General features: G+C 44.9%; 2 protein-coding genes across 3 annotated transcripts in view; both read left to right on the top strand.

Moving 5' to 3' along the window:
- Nucleotides 1–21129, top strand: part of ZFP91 (ZFP91 zinc finger protein, atypical E3 ubiquitin ligase) — a 36865-nt gene extending 15736 nt beyond the window's left edge. The window contains exons 3-11 of one of the 2 annotated variants that reach the window (XM_065943744.1): nucleotides 10830–11039; nucleotides 11293–11329; nucleotides 11720–11818; nucleotides 12348–12482; nucleotides 13132–13182; nucleotides 13617–13695; nucleotides 14589–14703; nucleotides 17027–17126; nucleotides 17377–21129. In XM_065943744.1, coding sequence (XP_065799816.1) covers nucleotides 10830–11039; nucleotides 11293–11329; nucleotides 11720–11818; nucleotides 12348–12482; nucleotides 13132–13182; nucleotides 13617–13695; nucleotides 14589–14703; nucleotides 17027–17126; nucleotides 17377–17887 — 1337 coding nt within the window. In that variant the 3' untranslated portion in view covers nucleotides 17888–21129. Of the gene's footprint in view, nucleotides 1–10829; nucleotides 11040–11292; nucleotides 11330–11716; nucleotides 11819–12347; nucleotides 12483–13131; nucleotides 13183–13616; nucleotides 13696–14588; nucleotides 14704–17026; nucleotides 17127–17376 lie in introns of both variants that reach the window. The other variant, XM_065943743.1, reaches the window with a different exon arrangement.
- A 134-nt stretch (nucleotides 21130–21263) lies between these two features.
- Nucleotides 21264–25364, top strand: CNTF (ciliary neurotrophic factor). The gene is made up of 2 exons (XM_065943745.1): nucleotides 21264–22947; nucleotides 24183–25364. The coding sequence occupies exons 1-2, from the start codon at nucleotides 22834–22836 to the stop codon at nucleotides 24666–24668; spliced, it is 600 nt and encodes a 199-aa protein (XP_065799817.1). The 5' UTR covers nucleotides 21264–22833; the 3' UTR covers nucleotides 24669–25364.
- The last annotated feature ends 1211 nt before the right edge of the window (nucleotides 25365–26575 follow it).

The raw sequence follows: 26575 nt of genomic DNA, 5'->3' as shown, positions 1-26575 counted from the left end.
GATGTGAAAACTGACTCATTAGAAAAGACCCTGGTGCTGGGAAAGACTGTGAGGGCAAGAAGAGAAGGGAGCGACAGGATGAGATGGTTGGATGGCATCACCGACTCAGTCAATGATCATGAATTTGAGCACTCTTAGGGAGGTAATGAAGGACGGGGAAGCCTGGTGTGCTGCAGTTCTTGGGGGTCGCAAAAAGTTGGACATGACTTAGCGACTGAACAACAACCAATGGTAATTCTATGTTTATTTTTTTTGAGGAACTGCGAAATATTTTCCACAGTGGCTGCGTCATTTTACATTCCCACCAGCAGTATACAGAGTTCCAGTTTCTCCACACTCTGATTCTTGTTATTTCCCATTTTTAAAATTCCTATGATTGTAGGCACTGTCGTGTGTGTGAAGCAGTAGTCCCATTGTGGTTTTGATTTACATCTCACGGACTTAGAGTGAGCATCTTTTTGTGTCATTTTTGAGCGTTTCTTTTTGGATAAATATCTGTTTGAGCACTTTGCCCATTTTTTTAGTTGGATGGTTTGTCTTTTGTTGAGTTTTTTTATATTCTGAATATTAGGCTCCTATAAGATATGTGACTTGCAAATATTTTCTTCCATTCTATAGACTTTCTTCACTTCTAAGAGTTATTTAGTGCTCGCTCTTCACATTTAGGTCTCTGATCCATTTTGAGTTAATCCTTGTGTATGGTATAAGGTAAGGGTCCGGCTTCATTCATTGCATGTGTATCCCTTTGTAGAAGAAGCTGTTCTTTCCCCACAAACGGTCTTGGCAACCTTGTCAGAGTATTTGACCATAGGTGTTTGTTCTGGGGGCTTGCCCAGTGGTTTGGTGGTAAAGTATCCCCCGCAGTGCGGGAGCCACATCAGATGCGGGGTCCATCCCTGGGCTAGGAAGATCCCCTGGAGGAAATAAAGCATCCCACTCGGGTGTTCTTGCTGGGACAGTCCCGTGGACAGAGGAGCCTCGTGGGCGACGGTCCTCGTGGTCACGGTCAGACACGACAGCACGCACACAGAGGTTTATGTCTGGACCGTCAGCAGAGCTGGTTGTGTGGGTGTCCTCCCTTTTGCCAGTCCCACGCAGTAGTACTGATTGATCACTACAGCTTTGTTGTAAGTTTTGAGATTGGACAGCGTACTCCAAATTCACTTTCAGGATTGTTTTGGCTAAAGTAGGCTGCTTGCATTTTCATATGAATTTTAGGATCACATTGTCAATTTCTACAAAAAAGAAGCTGACATTTTTGAGAGGGATTCTATTTAATCTGTAGATCTTTGTGGGGAGTATTGCCATTTTAGCAGTATTTAAGTATGTTTTTCCTCTTGATTGAGTTGTAAGTGGAATGGAATAATTTTCTTAATTCTCCTTTTTGAATTGCTCATTCCTGGTATAGTTTAAACAATTAATTTTTGCCCGTTGATCTTGTATTCTGCAACTCTGCTAAATTTTTGTTACCTTTAATAGTTTTGTTTTTTTTTTGCAGATTCTTTAGAAATACGGTCACTTCATTTGCAGATAGATTGAGCTTTACTCTCTCCTGTTTGTGTGCCTTTTTTCTCTCTTACCTAACTCTGGCTAGAACTTGTAGTACAGTGTTAAAGAGAAGAGGAGGAAAAGGGCATCGTTACTTTGTTTTTGATTTTAGGGAAGGAGTTTTTGCCAGTAAGTGTCTTAGCTCTGGGGTTTTGATGTCCTTTACCAGGCCAAGGAAGTTCCTATTGTGTGTTCTTATCTTGAAAGGTTGTTGGTATTGTCACATGCTTTTAAACTTCATCAGTTGGGATTGTTCTGTGTGTGTGAAACCGCCCTTCTGACCCTGGGCTCACTTGGCCATAGTTCTCATGCACAGCCTCCATATGCTGCTGGATTTCGTTTGCAGGGTGCGGGTCTGTAGTTTCCTTGTGGTATCATTTGTCTAGCTTTGATACCATAGTTATGCTGTCCTTATGGAATGAGTTGGGAAGTTGGGAGGTTCCTTTTAGGCTTTTTTCTTTTTCATTGGGAGGTTTCTGATTACCAACTCAGTGTCTTCACTTGTTATTAAGTGTGTGAGATTTTTGGAAGTTCGAGCCTCCTTTTCTCCCCTCAAGTCTAGCTAGAGGCTTGTCAATTTTGTTGATCTTTTCAAAGAACTAACTTGGTTTCTTCTTTTTCTCTGTTGTCCTACTGTTTTCTTATTTATCTCCACTTTTTATTCCTATTTTGCCATTTTTGGGTTTGGTTTGCTTCCCCCGCCCCTTGTTTCTTTAAGGTGTAAAAAAAGTTCAGTTCAGTTGCTCAGTCGTGTCCAACTCTCTGTGATTCCATGGACTGCAGCACGCCAGGCCTCCCTGTCTGTCCATCACCAACTCCCAGAGTTTACCCAAACTCATGTCCATTGAGTCGGATGCCATCCAACCATCTCATCCTCTGTCATCCCCTTCTCCTCCTGCCCTCAATCTTTCCCAGCATCAGGGTCTTTTCACATGAGTCAGCTCTTCTCATCAGGTGGCCAAAGTATTGGAGCTTCAGCTTCAGCATCGGTCCTTCCAATGAACACCCAGGACTGATCTCCTTTAGGATGGACTGGTTGGATCTCCTTGCAGTCCAAGGGACTCCCAAGAGTCTTCTTCAACACCACAGTTCAAAAGCATCAATTCTTCTGCGCTCTGCTTTCTTTATAGTCCAACTCTCACATCCATACATGACTACTGAAAAAACCATAGCTTTGACTAGACAGACCTTTGTTGGCAAAGTAACGTCTTTGCTTTTTAATATGCCATCTAGGTTGGTTGTTACTTTACTTCCAAGGAGCAAGCGTCTTTTCATTTCATGGCTGCAGTCACCATCTGCAGTGATTTTGGAGCCCCAAAAAATAAAGTCAGCCACTCTTGCCCCATTTATTTGCCATGAAGTGATGGAACCGGATGCCATGGTCTTAGTTTTCTGAATGTTGAGGTTTAAGCCAACTTTTTCATTCTCTCCTTTCACTTTCATCAAGAGGCTCTTTAGTAGTTCTTCACTGCCATAATGGTGGTATCATCTGCCTATCTGAGGTTATTGATATTTCTCCTGGCAGTCTTGATTCCAGCTTGTGCTTTATCCAGCCCAGCATTTCTCATGATGTACCCTGCACATAAGTTAAATAAGTAGGGTGACGATATACAGCCTTGACGTACTCCTTTTCCCATTTGGAACCAGTCTGTTGTTCCATGTCCAGTTGTAACTTGCTTCCTGACCTGGTGTAAAGTTTCATGTGTTTTTTATTTGTTTGTCTTTTAATTTAGCCATTTATGTCACTCTGACTACTGCTTTTGCTGCAGTCCACGATTTATGATATGTTGTGGAATTTGTTGGGAGGCGGGTGTTATTTACCTCTATAGGCGGCATGTCAGATCTTAGTTCCTAGACAAGAGTTTGAACCCATGCCTCTGTCAATGGAAGTTCGGGGTTATAACCACTGACCACCAGGGAATTCACTCAATCTTATTATATATCTTGAGTGGCCTAATATATGGTCTTTTCTGGATAATCTTCTGTGTCTACTTGAGAAAATTGTATGTTCTATTGTTTTTGTATCTGTTTTTTTTCCCCCCCTGTTTTCATTATTTTAAACACTGTTGTGCAGGTCCTCTATTTCCTATTTGAATTTCTGAGTAGTCATTTTACCCATTACTGAAAGTAAGATATTGAAGTTTCTTATTTTAGTAATATGTGTTTTCCCCTTCAAATCTGTCATTTTTACTTCATGTGTTAGGTATGTGTACATTTATAATTCTTACATTGCTTTGATTGACTTTTATTAGTATACAGTGTCTAACCTTGTGTTCTTACAGCAGTTTTTGACTTGAAGTCTATTTTGTCTGATACTTGCAGAACCATTTTCTGTTGATTGGATTGTTTCCTCCCAAAAGATGTTGAGAACCTGTGAATGTAAAATTATTTGGAAGTAGGATCATAAAGCTTCTTGTTTGCATGAATTTCTGTCTTTTTTTAGACTTGGGGGTGTTTTGTCCTTTATTTCTCCAAGCATTCTTTCTGCTACAGTTAAAAAAAACTAACCAAACTCATCACGTGGATCAGTCTAACTCAATGAAACTATGAGCCATGCCACATAGGGCCACCTAAGATGGACGGGTCATGGTGGAGAGTTCTGACAAAACATGGTCCACTGGTGAAGGGAATGGCAAATCGCTTCGGCATTCTTACCTTGAGAACCCCATGAACAGTATGAAAAGGGAAAAAAGATATGACACTGAAAAATGAACTGCCCTGGTTGGTAGGTGCCCAATATGTTACCGGAGAAGACTAGAGAAATAACTCCAGAAAGAATGAAGAGATGGAGCCAAAGGGAAAACAGTGCCTAGTTGTAGATTTGACTGGTGATGGAAGTCAAGTCTGATGCTGTAAAGAATGGTATTGCATAGGAACCTGGAATATGAGGTCCATGAATCAAGGTAAATTGGAAGTGGTCAACAGGAAATGGCAAGAGTGAGCATCGACATTTCAGGAATCAGTGCACTAAAATGGACTGAAACGGGCGAATTTAACTTAGATGAGCATTATATCTACTACTGTGGGCAAGAATACCTTTGAAGAACTAGAGTAGCCATCATAGACAACGAAAGAGTCTGAAATGCAGTATTTGGTTGCAGTCTCAAAAACAACAGAATGATCTCTGTTTGTTTCCATGGCAAACCATTCAGTGTCACAGTAATCCAAGTCTATGCTCTGACCAGTAATGCAGAAGAAGCTGAGGTTGAATGGGTCTATGATGACCTACAAGACCTTCTAGAACTAACACCCAAAAAGATGTCCTTTTCATTATAGGGGACTGGAATGCAAAAGTAGGAACTCAAGAGATCCCTGGAGTAACAGGCAAGTTTGGCAATGGACTATAAAATGAAGCAGGGCAAAGACTGAAAGTTTTGCCAAGAAAATGCCCTGGTCATAGCAAGCACCCTCTTCCAACAACACAAGAGAAGACTCTACACATGGACATCACCAGATAGTCAACACTGAAATCAGATTGATTATATTCTTTGCAGCCAAAGATGGAGAAGCTCTATACAGTCAGCGAAAACAAGAGCGGGAGCTGACTGTGGCTCAGATCTTGAACTCCTTGTTGCCAAATTCAGACTTAAATTGAAGAAAGTAGGGAAAACCACTAGACCATTCAGGTGTGACCTAAATCAAATCCCTTATAGTTATACAGTGGAAGTGACAAATAAGATTCAAGGGATTAGATCTCATAGACAGAGTGCCTGAAGAACTGTGGATGGAGGTTTGTGAAATTACAAGAGGTGGTGATCAAGACCATCCCCAAGAAAAAGAAATCCAAAAAAGGCTGTCTGAGGAGACCTTACAAATGGCTGAGGAAAAAAAGAGAAACAAAAGGCAAAGGAGAAAAGGAAAGATATACCCATCTGAATGCAGAGTTCCAAAGAATATCAAGGAGAGATAAGAAAGCCTTCCTAAGTGACCAATGTAAAGAATAGAGGGAAACAATAGAATGGGAAACACTAGAGATCTCTTCAATAAAATTGGAGTTACTAAAGGAACATTTCATGCAAAGCTGGGCTCAGTAAAGGACAGAGACGGTATGGACCTAAAGAAGCAGAAGATATTAAGAAGAGGTGGCAAGAATACACAGAAAAATGATACAAAAAAGATCTTAGTGACCCAGACAACCATGATGGTGTGATTACTCACCTAGAGCCAGGCATCCTAGAATGCAAAATCAAGCAGGCATCACTGTGAACAAAGCTAGTGGAGGTGATGGTATTCCAGCTGAGTTATTTAAAATCCTAGAAGATGACACTGTTAAAGTGTTGCACTCAATATGCCAGCAAAGTTGGAAAACAAACCAGTGGCCACAGGACGGGAAGAGGTCAGTTTCCATTCCAGTGCAATGCCATAGAATGTTCAAACTGCTGCACAATTGCACTCATCTCACACATAAGCAAAGTAATGCTCAAAATTCTCCGAGCGAGGCTTCAGCAGTATGTGAACCGAGAACTTCCAGATGCTCAAGCTGGATTTAGAAAAGGCAGAGGAAACAGATCAGATTGCCAGCATCCGTTGGATCATAGAAAAAGCAAGAGACTTCCAGAAAAACATCTGTTTTATTGACTATGTCAAAGCCTCTGACTGTGTGGGCCGCAACAAACTGTGGAAAATTCTTTTTTTTTTTTTTTTGTTTTTCTTTTTTTAGTTCTGCCACTTTATTGCTACCAACCCATCTTCCTCCACCCTCGTGCACACGTGCTCAGTCATGTAACCCCATAGACTGCAGCCTGGCAGGCTCCTCTGTCTATGGACTTTTCCAGGTAAGAATACTGGAGTGGGTTGCCATTTCCTTCTCCAAACTGTGGAAAATTCTTAAAGAGATGGGAATACTAGACCACCTGACCTACCTCCTGAGAAATCTGTATGCGGGTCAAGAAACAACAGTTAGAACTGGACATGGAACAACAGACTGGTTCCAGATAGGGAAAGGAGTACTTCAAGGCTGTATATTGTCACCCTGCTTTATTTAACTTCTATGCAGATTACATCATGAGAAACGCTGGGCTGGATGAAGCACAAGCTGGAGTTAAGACTGTAGGAAATGAAGATCATCAGGAAATATCAGTAACCTCAGATATGCGGATGACACTGCGCTTCAGGTAGAAAGGGAAGAGGAACTAAAGAGTCTTGGTGAAAGTGAAAGGAGAGGGAAAAGGCCGGCTTAAAGCTCAGTGTTTAAGACCATGGCATCTGGTCCCAGCAGTTCATGGTTAATAGATGGGGAAGCAATGGAAACAGTGACAGACTTTATTTTTTGGGGCTCCAAAATCACTGCAGATGGTGAATGCAGCCATGAAATTAAAAGACACTTGCTCCTTGGAAGAAAATCTATGACCAACCTAGATAGCATATTAAAAAGCAGAAACATTACTTTGTCAGCAAAGGTTCATTTAGTCAAAGCTATGGTTTTTCCAGTCAAAGCTATGGTTTTTCCAGTAGGCATGTAGGATATGGTCGTTGGACCGTAAAGAAAGCTGAGTGCTGAAGAATTGATGCTTTGGAACTGTGGTGTTGGAGAAGACTCTTGAGAGGCCCTTGGACTGCAAGAAGATCAAACCAGTCAGTCCTGGGAAATCAGTGCTGAATATTCATTGCAAGGACTGATGTTGGAGCTGAAGTTGCAGTACTTTGGCCACCTGATGCGAAGAACTAACTCATCGGAAAAGACCTTGATCCTGGGAAAGATTGAAGGCAGGAGGAGAAGAGGACGACAGAGGATGAGATGGTTGTATGGCATCACTGATTCCATGGATGTGTTTGAGTAAACTCCGGTGATGGACAGGGAGGCCTGGCATGCTGTGGTCCATGGGGTCGCAAGTAGTAGGACGTGACGAGCGACTGAACTGAACAGGCTCTTTTCGCTCTGGTCTGTGCTCTCCTTTGGGCCTTTGCATGGTGATGTGTTTTATGGTCCCCACTGAGCTCTTAGTCTCTGTTGCTTTTTCTTCGTCTCTTTGTTCTTCAGAGTGGATGCTCACAGTTGACCTATCTGAGTTTGCTGATATGTCTCCTTTCTCAAGCCTGCTGTTTAATGAAGCTTTCTAATGAACTTGTCATTTCAGATACTTTGCTTTTTTAGCTCCAGAATTTGATTCCTTTTATATAATTGCTATCTTTTTTTGAGATTCCCTTTAGCTGTTTGAGCATATTTTGAAAAATCATATTCTTTGTCTTACGTGGTCTGTCTTAAAGCTGTTTCTTTAAGCCTGTGCTCAGCTCATGGTCTGACATGGCTTGTGTAACTTGTTTCTTACTTCGGGCTTGGCTTGGCTGCTGTAGACCTGTGACTGTATCACAGAGTTCTTACAGAGCTGATTCTGGCAGGTGGTGTGTCTGCATTCCTGATGAGGGACACTTTTGCTATTGTCACTCTCTGACAATGGTTTTTTAAAAAACTATATAGAGTTTTAGGTGATGTGTGGGTTACTCAATAAAACAGGCTGCTGTGCTTTATTTGTAAGGATAAGCAGTTCTCATCAAATTGCCAGTGTTTGTCCCGTGGATAATGTCACCGATATGAGAAGATGTGGGCGCATTCTTTAATCATGAAGTAGAGAAGAGCTTTATTGAGTATAGGAGGTTATGGAATAGGTTTCAAGTCCACATTAGTGTAGCTAGGTTGAATAAAACAAATAATTTTCCCTTTATTATTTAATGTTGCAGTAGTTTATAAAGGGTGTCGAGTTTCTCCCTTTGAAGAAGTTTTCTTAGAAGCACTGGTGACCTAGATGTAAAAGTCCTTGATTACTAGCCCAAGACAGGATTTTTAATTTGAGCTCTACGTAGATAATTTTGTGATCTTGAACAAGTTGAAGTTCCCACTGCTATTCATCTCTGCATTTCAAATGAATTTTATTTCATTACTTTGATATGGTCTCATTAAAACTTTCAAACCAGTGTAGCTAAAGCCAGAACAGCTCCCAGCCATCCCCTTGTTCTGCAGGAAGGGAAGCTGATCTCTCCTGTCTGTTTAGTAAACACTTTCCCCTCAGTATGGAAAGTCACATTGCTTCCATTCTCTGTGTGCCAGTTTCTTTCAGAGGGTAGATGCTTTGAAGTGGGGCCAGTATTTATGTTATAATCTGTACAGAAGTGTTGTGATATACATATAGATTGATATGTAGATAGGTAGACTTATCCTATGTGTATACACACATATATAATATTTAAACATTTTATGGATGTGGGTTTTATAAGTGTGATCTTAGTTTTGTAGGATAAATTCCTAGTAGCTGAATTTAATGTGAAAAAGACTGCCAAAGCCTTTGACTGTGTGGATCGTAATAAACTGGAAAATTCTGAAACAGATGGGAATACCAGACCACCTGACCTGCCTCTTGAGAAACCTGTATACAGGAAGCAATGGTTAGAACTGGACATGGAACAACAGATTGGTTCCAAATAGGAAAAGGAGTATGTCAAGGCTGTATATTGTCACCCTGATTATTTAACTTATATGCAGAGTAGATCATGAGAAACTCTGGGCTGGATAAACACAAGCTGGAATCGAGATTGTCGGGAGAAATATCAATAACCTCAGATATACAGATGACACCACCGTTACGGCAGAAAGTGAAGAAGAACTAAAGAGTCTCTTGATCAAAGTGAAAGAGGAGAGTGAAAAAGTTGGCTTAAAGCTCAACATTCAGAAAGCTAAGATCATGGCATCCAGTCCCGTTACTTCATGGCAAATAGATGGGGAAACAGTGGCTGACTCTTTCTGGGCTCCAAAATCACTGTAGATGGTGATTGCAGCCATGAAATGAAAAGATGCTTACTCCTTAGAAGCAAAGTAATGACCAACTTAGACAGCATATTAAAAAGCAGAGACATTACTTTGTCAACAAAGGTCCTTCTAGTCAAGGCTGTGGTTTATCCAGTAGTCATGTATGGATGTGAGAGTTGGACTATAAAGAAAGCTGAGCGCCAAAGAACTGATGCTTTTGAACTGTGGTGTTGAAGAAGACTCTTGAGAGTCCCTTGGACTGCAAGGAGATCCAACCAGTCCATCCTAAAGGAGATCAGTCCTGGGTGTTCATTGGAAGGACTGATGTTGAAGCTGAGACTCCAATACTTTGGCCACCTGGTGTGAAGAGCTGACTCATGTGAAAAGACCTTGATGCTGGGAAAGATTGAGGGCAGGAGGGGAAGGGGACGACAGAGGATGAGATGGTTGGATGGCATCACTGACCCAATGGACATGGATTTGGCTGGACTCTGGCAGTTGGTGATGGACAGGGAGGCCTGGCATGCTGCAGTCCATGGGGTTGCAAAGAGTCGGAAACAACTGAGCAACTGAACTGAATATGTACTTAAAATTTTGATAGATCCTGCCAAATTGTCCATTATAGCAAGGTTTCCCTGGTGCACACACTGCTAATCTCTGTCCAGAGTTCCTGCTTTCCCGCAGCCTTGCCAGTGTGTGTGCCGGCAGACGTTTGGGCTGTTGCCACTCTTCTGAGGGAGCACTGCTATGGCACTGTCGGTTTCATTGGCATCTCTCTTGTTTTGAGTGGATTGAGCTTTGTTGTCATTGTTTTTGTTTGTTCACACGTTATGTTCACACATTTGAAAACCATTTTTATTGAGTTGCTGTCTTTCTGTTAGGCTGTTAGACTTTGTTTATAGTGGAATTTGGCATGCCAAAAACTTTTTAGGTTTATACAGTTGGATGTATTAGTTTTAAGACCTAAACTCCTATGCTGTTCTTAGAAAGGACTTTTCCAGTCTGAGATTATTGAAAGGATCTTCCATGGTCAAATAGACTCAGTTTTAATATACTAAGTAAAATTGAATAGATGCAAGGGAAGGCAAGAGAATTTCTCTTGATGGAATTGCTCTTTCTTGCAACAGCACTTACTTGCAACATTGTTCAATTATTAAATTGTCTAGAACTGTATGTTTCTTTCTTGCTCATGCCTCTGTAGATCTGGTCATCTTTTGGGGACCACTCTCTTCTGTCTTAGATCTAACAGTTAAAGAATAAAAGGTTACATCTTAGGTATATTTATCTTAGCATTTCATTTTTTAGTATACATGTAAGCTATAAATATAAAATTGCCGCTTTCCAGCCTACAAAGCTGTTTCTTTAGACTGATTACAGTAAGGATAAGTTTTTATCAGATTTTCCCCTCATCTTGCTTCTATTATTATATCAGTAAAATTCTGTCCCCGGGTGGTAGGGGTGGATATTATCTTTAGAGATACACAGACATGATTATTGGTCAACTGTAAACTCTAAAAGAATGGTTTGTGTTTTCCTCTAGATCCCAAGGAAGAGAAAGAGGAGGAAGAGTCTGCCCTCGCTCAGGAAGCTCCTGCCGCAGCAGCTCGGCCTAGTCGGGGCTGGCGCGGCAGCAGCCGCACGTCCGTCTCTCGGCATCGCGAAGCAGAGAACACCCGTAGCTCTCGGTCCAAGACTGGTTCACTGCAGCTCATCTGCAAGTCAGAGCCAAATACAGATCAGCTCGATTATGGTACAGTGCCAGTAGAGTCTGATTATTTAATCACCAGTTGCCTATTGATTTTTATGTAATGTTGAACATTTACCAGAACAGCCTGACTTTTAGGGTCATGTGTGGTGTTATAGGAAGGATCCTTTTTGATAGTTTACGGAGAATTCTCCATTTGTGTAATGACCCTAAACTGTATTTTGGTTTGAGTCTCTTGGCTGCAGAGAGAAAATATCTATACCTTCATACCAAAAGTTCTGTTTCATGCTTTTTCTAGATGCTGCAGAAGAGCATCAGTCTCCAGGTGGCATTAGGTAAGAAACCTTGCAATATTTCATAGTTTAAACCCTTGGGGATGTAAAGGGGATGAAGACCAGTCAGTCAGATCACATGACTCAGAGGTTTTCTACTTGAAATAACTTGAGTCAGTTGTTTTTTAACTCTTAGTGTCACTGAGCCATGTTTGCCTTGCCTTTATTTAATGAAATTAGAGCATGGCTAGGATTTTTGTGTTTTTAGTTCCAGTTATTATTCTTTGGGGGAAAAAGCGGCTAGGTTGCAGTCCAGCTAGATTATTAGAGAATGAAGATCCTAGATAACGCTGTGAACCTTTGGCTGCGTCTATGTAAATTGCTGAATAAAATCAGTCAGATATGATTTATAACAGCTGGGATTTCTAATCTCTGTTGGCTTCTTTCCAGCAGTGATGAGGAAGAAGAGGAGGAAGAAATGTTGATCAGTGAAGAAGAAATACCATTCAAAGATGATCCAAGAGATGAGACCTACAAACCCCACTTAGAAAGGCATGTCTTGGGTTTGTTGGTGATAACTAAGTTAGGAAAACATTTTGGCATGCTTTTATTTCACCTTGTTGCCAAACTAATGGATATGGACTTAATTTTTAAAGGAGTAATTTTGCACTTGTTTTACAAACCTAGCATTATCCTATTGCTCCCTGCTACAGCACGCTCTTCCATCTATAGAACTTTGTGTTGTTCATAATCCAAATTATTATGACATCTGCCTGTTTTAAGATGTCATGAGTTGCCTGAATACTTAGAATTTTTTTTACTTTTGTTTTTCTTTACATCTATAGTGAGATTTGATTCTAAGGCTTTGTTAGCTTGGGGCTGGGGGTCATCTCATTGGCTTTAAATATGTGTATGGTTACTGTCCATATGACGAATAGTGGCTGGAAACCACATTTCATGTACTGAGGAGCATAATTTTATAATAAATCAGTGATAACTCCAGGCTTTACCCTTCTGTCACAGGTGTTCTTGAAAAGGTCCTTTGCTGGATACCAATGTTGAAATGTGTTTGTATTTTCAGGGAAACCCCAAAGCCACGGAGAAAATCAGGGAAGGTGAAAGAAGAGAAAGAAAAGAAAGAAATAAAAGTGGAAGTTGAGGTGGAGGTGAAAGAAGAAGAGAATGAAATTAGGGACGACGAGGAGCCTCCTAGGAAGTGAGTAGGCAGTTACTACCGGAAGTGGAAGCTTAACAGATTTTCAAGTCACTAGTGGGGAAAAGGGTAGGAGTGTGAGGAGAGATGTTGACAGGTATATATTGTTGTCTCCAGCAGCTGACAGTTTGATTGGAAAGACTTCTCTCAAAAGCTTGAAAAGTTTCTTTCACAGCAGTACTTAAAGATGTTCCATTCAGTATGGTAGGACAGTGGCTGTAGGGATGCAGAGAGGAGAGTAAAGATAGCAAAAAAAATATGGCAAATAAGGCACACGATGTAATGACTTTGATCAGGTAAAAAGCTCATGCCTAGCAGTTAGTTCCTGTTGCGGAGAGAGCTTTTTTTAAGTGTGTAGGCTTTTGTCTCTGTTACAAGGAGAATGTATCCTTTATATTCTTAGGGCTTTTAGATAATAGACTAATTTCTTCTACTTTTTCAGTTAACTTGTGGTGCGGTCTTATTTATAAGTAAAGTTGCTTCAGAGTGAAATCTTTGGTTTTGCCGGATTTGTCTTTGGCTCTATGTATTCTGGGTTACCCGTCGTTTCTGCCACCAGCTTCTTGGTCTTGAGTGTATGTCCTCAGTTAATCTTTACCGTATAAACTTCAGTCTGGACTGTGTGGACCGTTACTCTGTTCTTTAATTACAGGAGAGGAAGAAGGCGAAAAGATGACAAAAGCCCACGATTACCCAAAAGGAGGTGAGTAATTTATAGTCCTGCAGGGTTGCGCTTTCTTTCTGGTGATGGGCCCTTCACTTATACGTTAAGCCCTTATGATTATCCTGCGGGAATGACGAGTTAAGAGTTTCACAAAAGGAGCTCCATTGGTGTCCTTGCTGCAGAGCTACTATGTTTTAATTTCCATTGCAGGATCTTAAAATTTCTGAAAAATTTAGCACTTCTTTGCCTTTGGGGGATTACTGGTTTATTTTGTGCTCTTTTAAAAAAACTAAACATTTGGCAGTTTCTGGTTATTTCTAATATAAATTCTGTGCAAGCTATAAACTAGTAAAAAAGATTTTAATTCTTCATACTATAGAATAGCTCTTCCCTATGGTGCAGTTGGAGTTAAAGACCAGTGTGCATACTGCCTCCGTGATGTTGCTGACTTTTCTCTTCCGTGTTGTTACTAGAAAGAAGCCCCCTATCCAGTACGTCCGCTGTGAGATGGAAGGCTGCGGGACCGTCCTTGCTCACCCACGCTACCTGCAGGTCAGTGGGGCTGTTCCAGAGGAGGCGGACTCGCAGGCGCTTCCCGTTACTAGTTCTCGTGCTTACTGAAACTTTCTAGTTTGTGAACTGGTGTAGGATTCATCATTACATGTGTAATGTCAACGACAGTCATTTATTAAACATCAAATTACTTCAGTTGGGCTCTTGTTGTTTTAAGTGATTAAGAACCTGAATGTAAATGTTTCCTTGGAATCTTGGGATATTCCAGTGTTTCTCATGGTGTAAATGCATCTGATATAATAGATGATTGTGTGATAACACACCAAGACCCAGTTAAAAAGGTTTTGTTTTTAGCGATTATTAAATAATAAGGTTAACAACTCAAACCTATGATTTCTTGATTACTATTTTGAATAAATTTTTAGTTTGAGGTTTTTAAGTGGGTAGATTTTTTTTTTTTTTTAATGAGAAAGGATACAACTTGTCTTTAGGTCTGGCAGAAGACATGAAATGTTAATTACTAAAGCTTAAGAAGTGTTTGCTACTTTAGTAGCAAGTATAACATACGACTAAGGCCTTTCGCCCTGATTCTGGTTCTGTTATAATAATGATGGCTATGATTCTTTGGTCATGTACCATTTGCTTCACTAAGCACTGTGTAATACACGATCTCTATTCCCACAACAGTCTGACACAGTTGGCATCATCTCCATTTTACAGATGAGAACTGAAGCTCGCAGTGTTGAAGTGTGTCTTCCAGGATCACACTGCTCGCGAGCAACAGAGCCAGGAGGTTAAGCACTTTATGACGGTGCTCCCTGTTGACATACAGAGGATTTGGTTTCCTTCAATACTTTTGACTTTGCAGAGGAATGAGCTTAGCTTTCTGGAAGCCGTCATTTTTATGTATTCACTTTGTTTTACTGCTTTAGCACCACATTAAATACCAGCATTTGCTGAAGAAGAAATATGTCTGTCCCCATCCGTCCTGTGGACGACTCTTCAGGCTCCAGAAGCAACTTCTTCGACATGCCAAACATCATACAGGTACTTTCTTAAAATGTTTATCAAGTAGCTAAATGCACTGTTAAGTGTGTAATTTGGTAACTATTATTTTCTAACCTATCCATCCATCATGCCAAGTTTGTTTATAGTACTCTTTGTTTTATAGCCAAGAAACCAGAGGCTGAGCAACATTAGGTAACTTGCCAGTGGTGGTTCAGCTAGTTTTTAGCAGAAAACAATAATAATTTTGGGGGTGGTTTCTAATTCTGCTTGAATTAGATGGATACTTGTAGTAACTACCTGGACGAGATGAGGAGTGTGTAGAGGAAGCCTTGATGGTAAGGAGGCTTGCTCACAGTTTATATTGTCTGCTAAAAGTCTCCCGAGACTTCCGCTGCTGTTGGAGTCACAGAGGCTAGCTGGCGGGCCCACGTGTAACCTGTGGGGCTTCCCAGGTGGCTCGGCACGGGAGGTGCAGGAGGCACGGGCTCAATATCTGGGTCAGGGGGATCCCCTGGAGCAGGCACTGGCAGCCCACTGCAGTGTTCTTGCTTGGAAAATCTCACAGACAGAGGATCCTGGCAGACTACAGCCTGTGGGGTCGTGAAGAGGCTGTGCACACACATAACCTCTACAGTAGGAGCTGTTGACTGGAAAAGAGAAATTGAATGCCTTTGTGATAGCTGTTACTGAGTGAGTTCAGACAGCGTTCGTTTTCAGCCACTTGGCAGCGTGGCGCAGTGCAGCTAATGGGGATGGATTGGGCTGGGCAGGGTTAGCGGTGACACCAGCGGCGTTGCATCGTTACCTGGATGGAACGCGGTCGTGTGTCACGCGCTGTGTCCTGCTCAGAGCCGGGCACCTCGTGGCCTCAGCACTGGCTTCAGCCTGAGGTCTGCTCACTCCACAGGCTGCAGTCTGCATTCCGCTGCGTCTCTTCAGTGAGAGTGCCGTTCCCACTGTTTCTCTAAAGGAGCTGCCATTTCTCTGCTGCTTCTCCCTGTTACACTGCCTCATTCTATAGAATATAGTTTCCGACAACCAGTTTAGACTACTTCAGGTAGATTTTATAAGCCAACTATGACAAACACTGTTTTAGAAATTAAGTCCATTCCAAATACTTGTATTTAGTTAATAGAATTTTATGATGTCAGTGTTAGAGAGTTTTACTTTTCCAAATGAGTGTGAATTGACGTCCTTTGAAAATATAATTTCCTTAAGTATGTGAAACGCTCCACATGTGTCCGTCATGCTCCCATGGAGCTGGGAATGTGGCCCAGACCTGAGGGATGGTAAGCCTTGTCCCTGGGTTAGGAGTGTGCCTTTCAGACCGTACTGATAATGAGGAATGCAGACGGACAGGCCTGGCGTCGTGAGCTCCCTGCTAGAGGTGGCACGTCTCAGGCCCGGCCTAGACCTGCGTTTGCCTCCAAGTCTCCTCGGGCCCCCAGGTGCTGCCGTGCATTCAGGTGGGAGAGACCTGACTCTTCTCCCACACTTGCTTTTAGACCTGTTTGGGATGGAGGGTAGGACTGCATTGGATGTTGTTTGCCTCTTGTGTTTTCGCTGTGTTTCTAGTCATTTTAAGTGAAAGGCATACAAAGAGTGTAGTGGCCATTTGTTCAACAAGTATACATTGAGCATCTGTTGGTCCAGTTGGTGAAGAAAATAAGTCCAGGGCTGCTTTGCCCTTTAGGGCTTTTTGAGAGAAGTTTAAATTGTTTATCTTGGGTAACCTTTTTTTTTTTGAAACCTGAAACAAGATGTGAGTACCACTTTGTATATGGATCAGTTTTCTTTAGGTGACGTCACATTCTTGTTTTAATGTTGTTGGTTGAACGCCAGCTTCTTTGTATGTAACCGTTCAGTTTTCACAATCTGAGAAAAAGCTATTTTAAGAATAAAAACTATGAGAAATATAATTGTTTACTTGCTAAGCAATTTATCCTGCATCTGACTTACTGGTAAAACTGAGATTAGGATTCCAGTTCTCATATTTCTCCCTAGCTGTGTTTTTTATTTTTGTTAATGTAAACAGGTTTCTATGTTAATGACCAGACTGAAAAACAAAAGATGAAAATGACATTTTGCTTTTCTGGGTGTGCTCTGCAGTCTGTGCGGGATTTTAGTTGCTCCACCAGGAACTGCTCTTGGCCAAGAAACTGTGGAGTCCTAAACCACTGGATTGCCGGGGAATTCCCTTGTGCTGTTTATTTTTAAGTTTCGGTTATCCAGAGTGCTTATATCCTACATTGCTTTTACTCTAAATTCATCTGCCTGATTATCTGCTTGCTTTTTTTAAGCTAGGAAAAAATACTTAAGAGGGATCTAAATGGAACACCAACTAATCACATATTTTTCTTAGATCAAAGAGATTATATCTGTGAATATTGTGCTCGAGCCTTCAAGAGTTCCCACAACCTGGCAGTGCATCGGATGATTCACACCGGCGAGAAGCCGCTCCAGTGAGTGCTCGTTCCTGGGGCACCTGGGAGAGGCGGGCCCGCTCCCCACTGGAGGCCCAGGCCCTCTCTTGGCGCTCCAGCCCGCGGCGTGTGGCTTTTCCCCAGTGTGAGAGCGGGCATGACTGGCGGGGCTAGCGCCCAGGGACCTGATTTGATGACTGAGTCATTTGTAAGTGCGACCCTGACCCTAGGTGAGAGGGCGCTTCCTCTCTGTCTTTGATCAGCTGTTTTCCTTTCTCCCTCTCCTTAGATGCGAGATCTGTGGATTTACTTGTCGGCAAAAGGCATCCCTTAACTGGCACATGAAGAAACACGATGCTGACTCCTTCTACCAATTTTCTTGCAATATCTGCGGCAAAAAGTTTGAGAAGAAGGACAGTGTGGTGGCGCACAAAGCGAAGAGCCACCCTGAGGTGCTGATCGCCGAGGCCCTGGCTGCCAACGCCGGCGCGCTCATCACCAGCACAGACATCCTGGGCACCAACCCCGAGGCCCTGAGCCCGCCCGCCGACGGCCAGGGCCTGCCGCTGCTTCCCGAGCCCCTGGGCACCCCCGCCCCCGGAGAGTGCCTACTGCTGGAAGCCGAGGGCGTGTCCAAGTCCTTCTGCGGCGGGCCCGAACGGGTGAGCCTGGTGGCCGACGGCAAGCTCTTCGTGGGCGGCGGGGGCGGCACGGGCGCGGACGGGCTGGTCATGAACTCGGACATCCTCGGTGCTACCGCAGAGGTCCTGATCGAGGACTCGGACTCTGCGGGGCCGTAGCCAGGGGCGGACCGGGCGCTGGGACGGCTCAGACTTTGTATTTAAAAGACAAAAAGGACAAAAAAAAATTTAAAGCATTTAAAAATCTAGTGAAATAACTGAAGGGCCTGCTCTTTCCATTGGGTCATAGCACACACACACACCCATACACACACACACATCCCCTCTTCTCCCTCTGTCGTCCCCTTTATAAAATTGACGTTGCCTTTCCCAGAAAGCTCGACAAAGAATCCACTGCAGCAGCTCTTAAAGGAAGGGTTCTTTTTAAACTCATTTCCAACCAGGCAGACTTCCTGCTCATCAGCAGACCCCCTGCCCCTTTCACCCTGTTACTCGATGTGCTCTGGATCAGCTTTTAACTCTTAATAATACACTGATATCCTCTCAGCCCCTTCTGCTTTCCCGCTGCCCTGTGGTTCTGGCTCCTACCCTTGCAGCACATGTATCTTCCAAGGATCACATACTTCTCATCTCCGGAGGCTGGCAGCTTGACTTGGCACTTTAGGGCCCCTGAGCAGCGTGAGCTGTTAAAACAGCACACATCTCTCACCCCCTGTCCCTCCACTCCCTCCGGGTGAAGGAAGGCAGGCAGGCTGCGTGGGGGCCACCTCCCTCCTCTTGACCTACTCCGCCTTCCTCGCCCGCCCCCAGCTCCTCCCCAAGGTTCTCAAAGGTGCTCACTCCTTTGCAAGCAGGCTCCCGGCCAGGAGGGGCCGCCAGCCCCGTGGTCTCTGACCATAGACAGGGCTCTATCGGTGAGAAGCCCCAGACTGGTGACAGAATTTGCACTTTGAACATGTGTGTTTTTGTGTTGTGGAACCTGAGATTCCTTATTTATTAACGGAAAGTCGGATTTTTTTTTTTTTTTTTTGTCTTTGTTGCTATATTTTGTGGGGCTGGGCAAGATTACATTATTCTGACGTGGGGTCCTTTGCATAAGAGGTACTTGTAGAAGGCAAGATAGAGGGTTGAAGAAGCACAGCCAGCCCCTGAAATCATAGCCCTCCAGTGGCCTTTCCAAAAAGCTGGTCCTCAGCACTAACAGAATCACTACAGTGCTTTTCTGGAAGCCTCTTCAGGGAAGGACGGTGGGGGTGTGGTAACCAGCCTGTTTGAGCTTGCAGAGCATCGAGGTTCAGGAATTCTGAGGGGATGAAGGAGTTATTCAGGGTCTGAACTACAGATGCAAGGTTTTCTCTTGAGAAGTCTTCGTTTTCTTTTTTGTCCCCGTCGTTTCTCTGGACGTGCCCCCCGCAGCCCGGCTCTGGCCGTGTCTGCTTTGTTTCATCATGGGCTCCTCCCAGCGCCCGGCTGGTGGGGCGCACTGCCGTCAGAGAAGGAGCCGTCTGAGCCAGACGGTTCCAAGTCAGAGGAAAGCGTTCTGTCCTGCTTCCCTTGTAATAACGCTTCAGAAGAAGAACGTCTTCAGCACAGTTAGTAACCTGTACAGTGCTTTGGCTTTCTCCTGAAATTCCAGGAATTACCGTTGCCCTTGAGGTAGGGATTTTCATGGGCTGGATTGCTTACTGCTGTCCATGGGAGAGGGGCAGTTTTGTACAACTTCATAACTTCCAGAAGACTGAAAAGCTACTTTGGCTCATTTTTAGAGAACCGGAAGGGCAGTTTCTATCCTACATACCTCAGAAACTGGAATTAAAGGCTTGCCCTGGTCATTGTTTGTTAGAAATGTGTAACAGCTGTTAGAAAGAATGGAGCTTTGCTGACAACAGCATAAGGAACAGCTTGTTTTTCACAAACACTAAAACTACAAAGTTCATCAGTTTTCTCTCTCATTCCCCCCCCCAAAAAAGAAGGGTAACAAAATGTCATCTCTGAAAGAGGCTTGCTCTCCACCCACTGATGTGAGTGTCGGAATGTCGGGGGCAGGGAGGGAAGTGTCTGCAGTGAGAGTCTTAGGTTTGTGTCCCTGTGGAGGCTTTGCAGTCGCCTCCAGGGCGGGGCAGAGAGGGGTGAGGATGGGAGGAATATGCAATGTGCTTTCCTGGCCACACTGAGGACTTGGAGTTGACGCTGGTGTGTTGAGTAGATGTGAGACTACTATAAGATTAATCGGATGGGTCTACAACGAAGTTCTTTTCCCGTATAAGTCCATGGGTTCACTAGCAGGCGTCTATACCCGACACTTCTTGTCAGTGTCACGTTTATCTTATCCTTGTTCTACATGAATTACATTTGCAGCAGTTAGTCATCGAATGTTTTAGCCACGTACACAAAAGCAAGCTGCATTTTTAAAAGAAAACTTGAAGACAGGGAAAATTTTTTCTTCCCTTTATCACACTCCTCCCCACCAAAAGCAACTCATCAGTCCTCATGATTTGAAGCTCCCCTTTTCACTCTTCATAGCTACCATTTGCCTGTAATTTGCTTCAATAAATTATTGTAGCAGATTGCGGTGAATTTTCAGGTATTTTTCATGGATTTAGTTTTTTTTTCCCCCCTTTTGAGAAAGGGATGCCAGCAAAGGAAAGAGGTGTTTTAAGTAAACTGTCACCAGTTTCTCTTCCCTTTAACTTCCTGCTGCTCAGATATCTACATCACTGTCCTTCTAAGGAACTCAATCTTAACATTCTCTATTTCCTACTCTTAATCAAGTTCTGCTACATTTTAATACCTTCTTCCCACAGCACGTTCTCCCATCTTTATTGGGCGGTTCTGGATTCTGAAAACAGGCGTTGTTTCTCCAAGGCGTGCTTTCCCCTTGCCTGTGGTTGCCCGGGGTTATTTTGCATAATTGAGACTTAATATGTTTCAGAGACTTTAGATAAACACTGGCCAGGATGACTGGGAGTGAAAAATAGATAAAGTATGGAAAAGTACCCACATAGAGCACTTGAACCTCCTTAGAACCTGTTTGGAGAAAAAATGTAGAGTGTACTAAACCTCACTAAGGTCATTATGGTCAGGCTGTTTGAGGCACCATCTTTCCCTCCTGCCTTTTTCCCACCTTCCAATGTACTCAAGAAAATTGAAAAATTGTAATGAATCAATTTAAAATATTTTATTTCCTAAAAGCCTTTTTTGCCTGTTGTAATATGCAGGACCCTTCTCCTTTGATGGGAGAGAGACAGGTAGTTACCTGAATCTAGGTCGAAAAGGTTATGTAAAAAGAAATTATAATAAAAGGGATACTCTGCTTTTCAAATCCTTGTTTTCTCTTAATCTAGCTAAGGCATATCCAAAATAAAATGTAAAGAAGAAAAATAAAAATTGTCTTCATGGAAGCAGCTGGTCTTCCTTGGTTGTACTGAGTTATAGTTACGCTGGGGTGGAATGATGGATGCTGCTCGGTCAGAAAACCAGGCGCCCTCAGAGCAGCTTTATGTGGCAGAAACTGGTGTTTGCACTTGCTGAGAATCAGGCAGTTAACTTTTGACACTGTTTAGTTCTTGATTTCTAATGCTGAGATGCCATTCTGATCATTTGGCAGGGTTGGAAATCCTTTTCATGTCTCGACAATCTGGAAAGGGTGGTCGTCTTAATGTGGTAACGGAAGCTATGGGGTTAATTTCACTCTGATAATGACAAAACCCTGATAGCATTTAATATCGGTGCTTCTTCACAAAACTCAATGTCCATGAAAGTAGAGAGTTAAAAAAAAGATAGACTCCTGCTGCCTTCCTTAAAGGCCTGCTGTGTCAGCCACCCCCGCCCATTTCTTCACCCCTAGGTCCCTCGATCATTGTTTGTGGGAATTTTCCCCTGAGAAGGCATGGGTTTCAGTTCACAGGTAGTGTCTGTGATGAAATAGTGAGAGCTGCTTGATTCATTTGGGGATGAAACATGCGACTCTTAACCCAGTTGGCATCACCCTCGAACCTACAGTTAGCATGCGCTCGAACGACGCTCTAGGCACTTTTAAATTCTGCCTTTGCTTTGCACTCCAGCTCATTCTCTTACTCTGTTAAGAAGCAATGTGGTATCACTGGAAGGAGAAGAAAAGCCAGTTGTCACTTGAGTGAGACTGCCTCAGAAATGTTAGCAAGTCAGGGTTGGATGTTTCCTCTGCTTTGGAAGAGAGCAGGCCTAAACAGTCCCTGCTTCATCCTGGAAGCTACAAGGGAGGCAGCATGATTGAGACGATAGAGATGCCCCCTTAGCTGGCGTGTAATCAAGTGCAGATTCAGTTTCAAACACAGCGAAAGGATGGGAGTGGGGGAAAGTGCTGTATTTTTTACAGGATCTATCTCATGTAAACTTTGTGTCTTGAACAGAATATGAACCACCCAAAGAATGAAATTGGAAAGTCACTGGGAGAAACAGCTATAGAATCAAAGACCTATATTTAAATTTTGAACCTAGTTACTGGATTTTGTGCACATTAAGTAGCTTTAAGCCTGCATTTCATATACAAATTGAAGAAATCTATTTATCTTGTAGAATTATTCTAAAGATCAAATAAAGGCTTTGAAGCAGTTAACAGTGTCTGGCCCAGGGTAGATGCTTAACGAATGGCAGCCGTATCAGGAATAATAACAGTATTATTGTATCCCAGGCCAAAGACGAGAAAGAAGGGCCCGGGGAGCACAGGGCGGGTGGTAGCGAGATGAACCGATGGTACGTGTGTGAGAGATAGGTCGCGTTAGGCAGGGGCGTCCTGAGAGGGGGTGTGACAGCGACCTTGTTGCTAAGTGCAGAAGCAAAACAATGGCGTGAAAACAAGTACCCAAGGCACTGAGGAGGAGAGGCCCGGAGGCAGACGCTGCAGGACAGAAAGCTGATTGAAAAGGGGCCTTTGATTCCACAGGCGCAAAAATCCACAGCCAGGAATTCGCTGCCACCTCTGAGTCAGGCAGGGGGTGGGGGTGCACAGTCCCGTTAGGAGAGAGATGCCCAGTGCGTTTAGCCCGAGAGGCACATTTCTGATTGGGGCCAGTGTAGACAGACCCAGCTCCCCCGTTTGCTGGGCCCGGCCGCTGAGTTAGGGGATGGCTTCTGCGGAGCATTCGCTGCTCCCCCCTCGCCGCCGGGACCTGTGCAGCCGCTCCATCTGGCTGGCACGGAAGATCCGTTCAGACCTGACTGCTCTGGTGGACTCTTACGTAAGTTGCCGACCTTGCTGGTGTCTGTTTTCACTTCTCTTCTGACCCCACCCTTCACCATCATATTTCCGCCCTGTTACCGGTTCAAAGCCCTAATTGTGCAGTCATTTTATACACTGGGCACCTGTCGTTTGACATGGCCCTTTCCCTAAAGAAAAGTCCTAAGACGTTTTTTTCTATACGCTATTTAGGAAACATGTTCTTTAAATAAGGAAGTGTGCTTGGGGTTCTAGGTAGAATTGTCTGTATGTTTTGGAGGCTGTTCCTAATTTGAATATCTGTCTCAATTCTGCCAGAGTAGATGAACCATGAGCCCTCCGAAGTTTGGTTCTTCACACATATATGTTGTTCTGACTTTTTTAACTATGTAAACAAAAGTCTGAGTGAGGTGTATAGAACTGGGTGAAGAGCAGCATAAACCAACCAGTTTTTCCTATTATAGTATTAGGACCCTATACAGTCAGAAGTGTTTGTGTGTCTAAATAGAAAGGTCACCTATAAAAAAAAAAGTCTCCTGGAAGAATCCCTGGGGAACTGGGGAAGTGTCCGATTCTTAAGGAGCTAACCATGGAGTTAGGTATGTTTTCTGTAGGAGGATTCCTGTCAGTCTTTACCTAGGGCCTGCTGTGGGAACACTGCAGGCTCCCATGGAAAGTTCTGAATTTAGGTTCTTGGAGGGTTGGCTTATCTTCCTAAATATCTTCCCTAGCATTCAGAAATCAGACTTTCAAATACAAATTAAATATATATATATATAGCTGTTGACTTCTAATAAATGTCCTCACCAGTGAGAGTGGGCAGTGGAGAGGGCTGTTAGAACAATTCCGTCAAGGCTGTGTTTTAGAGCTGCTTAGGTATGGCCAGTGTCTTTAGGTATATTTAAAATACTTAAACTCCAGTATGACTGTAAAATTCTAGGTGCCAGCAGGGAGTGTCAGGTGGGCAGGAAAAACTATTCTAGACCAGGCAGTGGTTTTCAGGCTTTGGAACCTAGCAAAAGCTGCAGATTCTTCCAAGAAAAGTGAACAGATAGTCCAAGCGGTGTGTATAAATTCTGGGAGAATAGGGTCTTCCTAAGCTAGTCACAGATCCCAAAGGAAGAATTCCTCTTCTAGACTATTTTCTTTACAGTCTGGACCCTTGGCCAGGGAAGCGAGTAGACTGTGTGCTTAGAGGTGAAGTGAGGACGGTGGCGTGGCTGCAGGAGGGTGACGTTTCTCTGTATCCTTGGCCAGATGAAGCACCAGGGGCTGAACGGGAACGTGAACCTGGACTCCCTGGAAGGTGTGCCGACGGCCAGCTCCAGCAGATGGAGCGAGCTGACCGAGGCGGAGCGGCTGCAGGAGAACCTCCAGGCCTACCGCGCCTTCCACGGGATGTTGGCCCGGCTGCTGGAAGACCAGCGGGCGCACTTCACCCCGGCGGAAGCCGACTTCCACCAGGCCATACACACCGTCCTCCTCCAGGTGGCGGCCTTCGCGTACCAGCTGGAAGAGCTGATGGCGCTGCTGGAGCACCGGGTGCCCCCCGGGGAGGCCGGCGGGCCGCCCCCTCTCGCCGAGGAGGCTGGGCTCTTTGAGAAGAAGCTGTGGGGCCTGAAGGTGCTGCAAGAGCTTTCTCAGTGGACGGTGAGGTCCGTGCACGACCTGCGGGCCATCTCTCGACAAAGTGGGGTCCCCGCACGTGGGAGCCATTCTGCCACCAAGGACAAGAGAACGTAGCGGTTACGCTCCCTCGCTTTCTCTCCTGACCGAATAGACTCTGTTCTCCGAGGCCTCGGTTCCCCAGTCTTGGTTTTGAAAACCTTTAAAACCACAGGCATTTTCACAGGGTTGGAGATATGGACAGATGGACATACAGGTTTATTCTGGGGTGCGTGCGTGTGTGTGTGTGTGCGCATGCGTGTACCATGAAGGAATGATGGGCATACAGGTTTATTGTGGGTGTGTGTGTGCGTGTGTGTGCGTGTGCCATAAAGGAATGATGGGCATACAGGTTTATTGTGGGGTGCGTGTGTGTGTGTGTGTGTGCGTGTACCATAAAGGAATGATGCACATGCACGTTTATTCTGGGTGTGTGTGTGCGCGTGTGCCATAAAGGAATGATGGGCATACAGGTTTATTGTGGGGTGCGTGTGTGTGTGTGTGTGTGCGCGTGTACCATAAAGGAATGATGGACATGCAGGTTTATTCTGGGAGGCGTGTGCGTGTGTGCACGCGTGCCATAAAGGAATGATGAAAATACAGGTTTATTTGGGGGGGGTGTGTGTGCATGCGCGTGTGTGCGCACGCGCACGTGCAATAAAGGAACGCGGGCAGGAGCAACACCCCCAGTGCAGCGCACTCACCTCTCCTACCCACTCAGCACCTCCGCAGGCATGTCATAGCCTCACGGATAAATCGACTTTTTAACTCCAGTCGTGGATGAGTCTTCTGAGAAGACTGAAATAGTGAGTTAAAAATCATGGACTCTGCCAGTTCAAACCCTCAGATAATAAAGATCGTGATTAACATGTGTTGGGTATCTGCTGCACTGAAGCGCCCTGCCAGGGCTGTATGGGAATCATGATTTCCCAGCACGCTGCTGAGGGAAGCGGTGGTATTTCCCTCTGGCAGATGAGAGGACAGGCTCGCAGAAATGGCTGCGACTTGTTCAGGGTTACCCGCCTAGCAGATGGCACGCTGAGTTTGGACCCAGACGTTTCGCATCCTAAAGCCTGTGTGCCCTGCCCTTTCGACGCCTGGTTACGGGCCTCTGTCACGGCTCCTCTTTGCCCCCGAGGGGTGGGAACTGCGTCCGTGTACACTGTCCCCGGGGCTGAGAAAAGCCCCCACCTGTCCTGAGGGCGTGGAGGCGGCGCTGGCGCTTGCTGCCGGAGCCGTGGAGAGCCTCGGCTCCGCCGCCCGCTTCTGGAGGCTGGCACTGTGCGGCATGCGCTGTGCCTTCGCGTGCCCGCGGATGCCCCCGAGCGTGGGCCTGGGCACAGCGCCACCAGGTTGCCGCAGCCCGCTGCACTCAGCGCCGCAGTGAGCGACAGGCCCGCAGCGCAGACCTCCCTGAGCGGCGCGTAGGACGCTGCTCGGGTGAAACAGCCCAAACCCTGCACCAGCCGCGCTCTGGCCTCAGTCACGCGGAGGGCGCGGGGCCCACTCCGTTCCCCGGGGAATGCAGAGCTTCCGGAGCCACGCAGCGCGGCCTTCCGGCGTCTCGGTAAAGCGCACGGCTCTGCGCCTGATGTCCTTGAGAGGAACTCGGAAAAGCACCGAGCAAAGGCGGGCGTTGAAGGTCAAGGTCACTCAGGCCTGCGTGTGAGCTAGGGGCGGGGGTATCAGAAGGTCCCGGGTGTCATCACGTCCCGGTGCCGATGGATGCACGCCCAGGCTTGGGGGCTCAGATCACTTCGGTTTGCTCACTTGAGCCTTCTTTTCTTCCTAAAGGACCCCGAGTCAGCCAGGCCCGGCTGCCTGATGGGTCTGCGCCCCGCGCCCGCGACCTCAGGGTGCACAGCGCTCGGGCCAGGCTCCCGCTCGCAGGCAAGGCGGTGCGCCTCAGACCGGGCGGACTGCAGTCTGAGCGGCGCGTAAGGGCACGCGGCTGAAGGCAGGCAGGGGCGGGCAGAAAGCGCTTC

The sequence above is a fragment of the Muntiacus reevesi genome, chromosome 9 (genome assembly GCF_963930625.1).
Source record: "Muntiacus reevesi chromosome 9, mMunRee1.1, whole genome shotgun sequence".
In the NCBI taxonomy this organism is placed as follows: Eukaryota; Metazoa; Chordata; class Mammalia; order Artiodactyla; family Cervidae; genus Muntiacus; species Muntiacus reevesi.
Note: the sequence above shows the minus strand (reverse complement) of the source record. Positions and strands in the feature narration are given on the sequence as shown.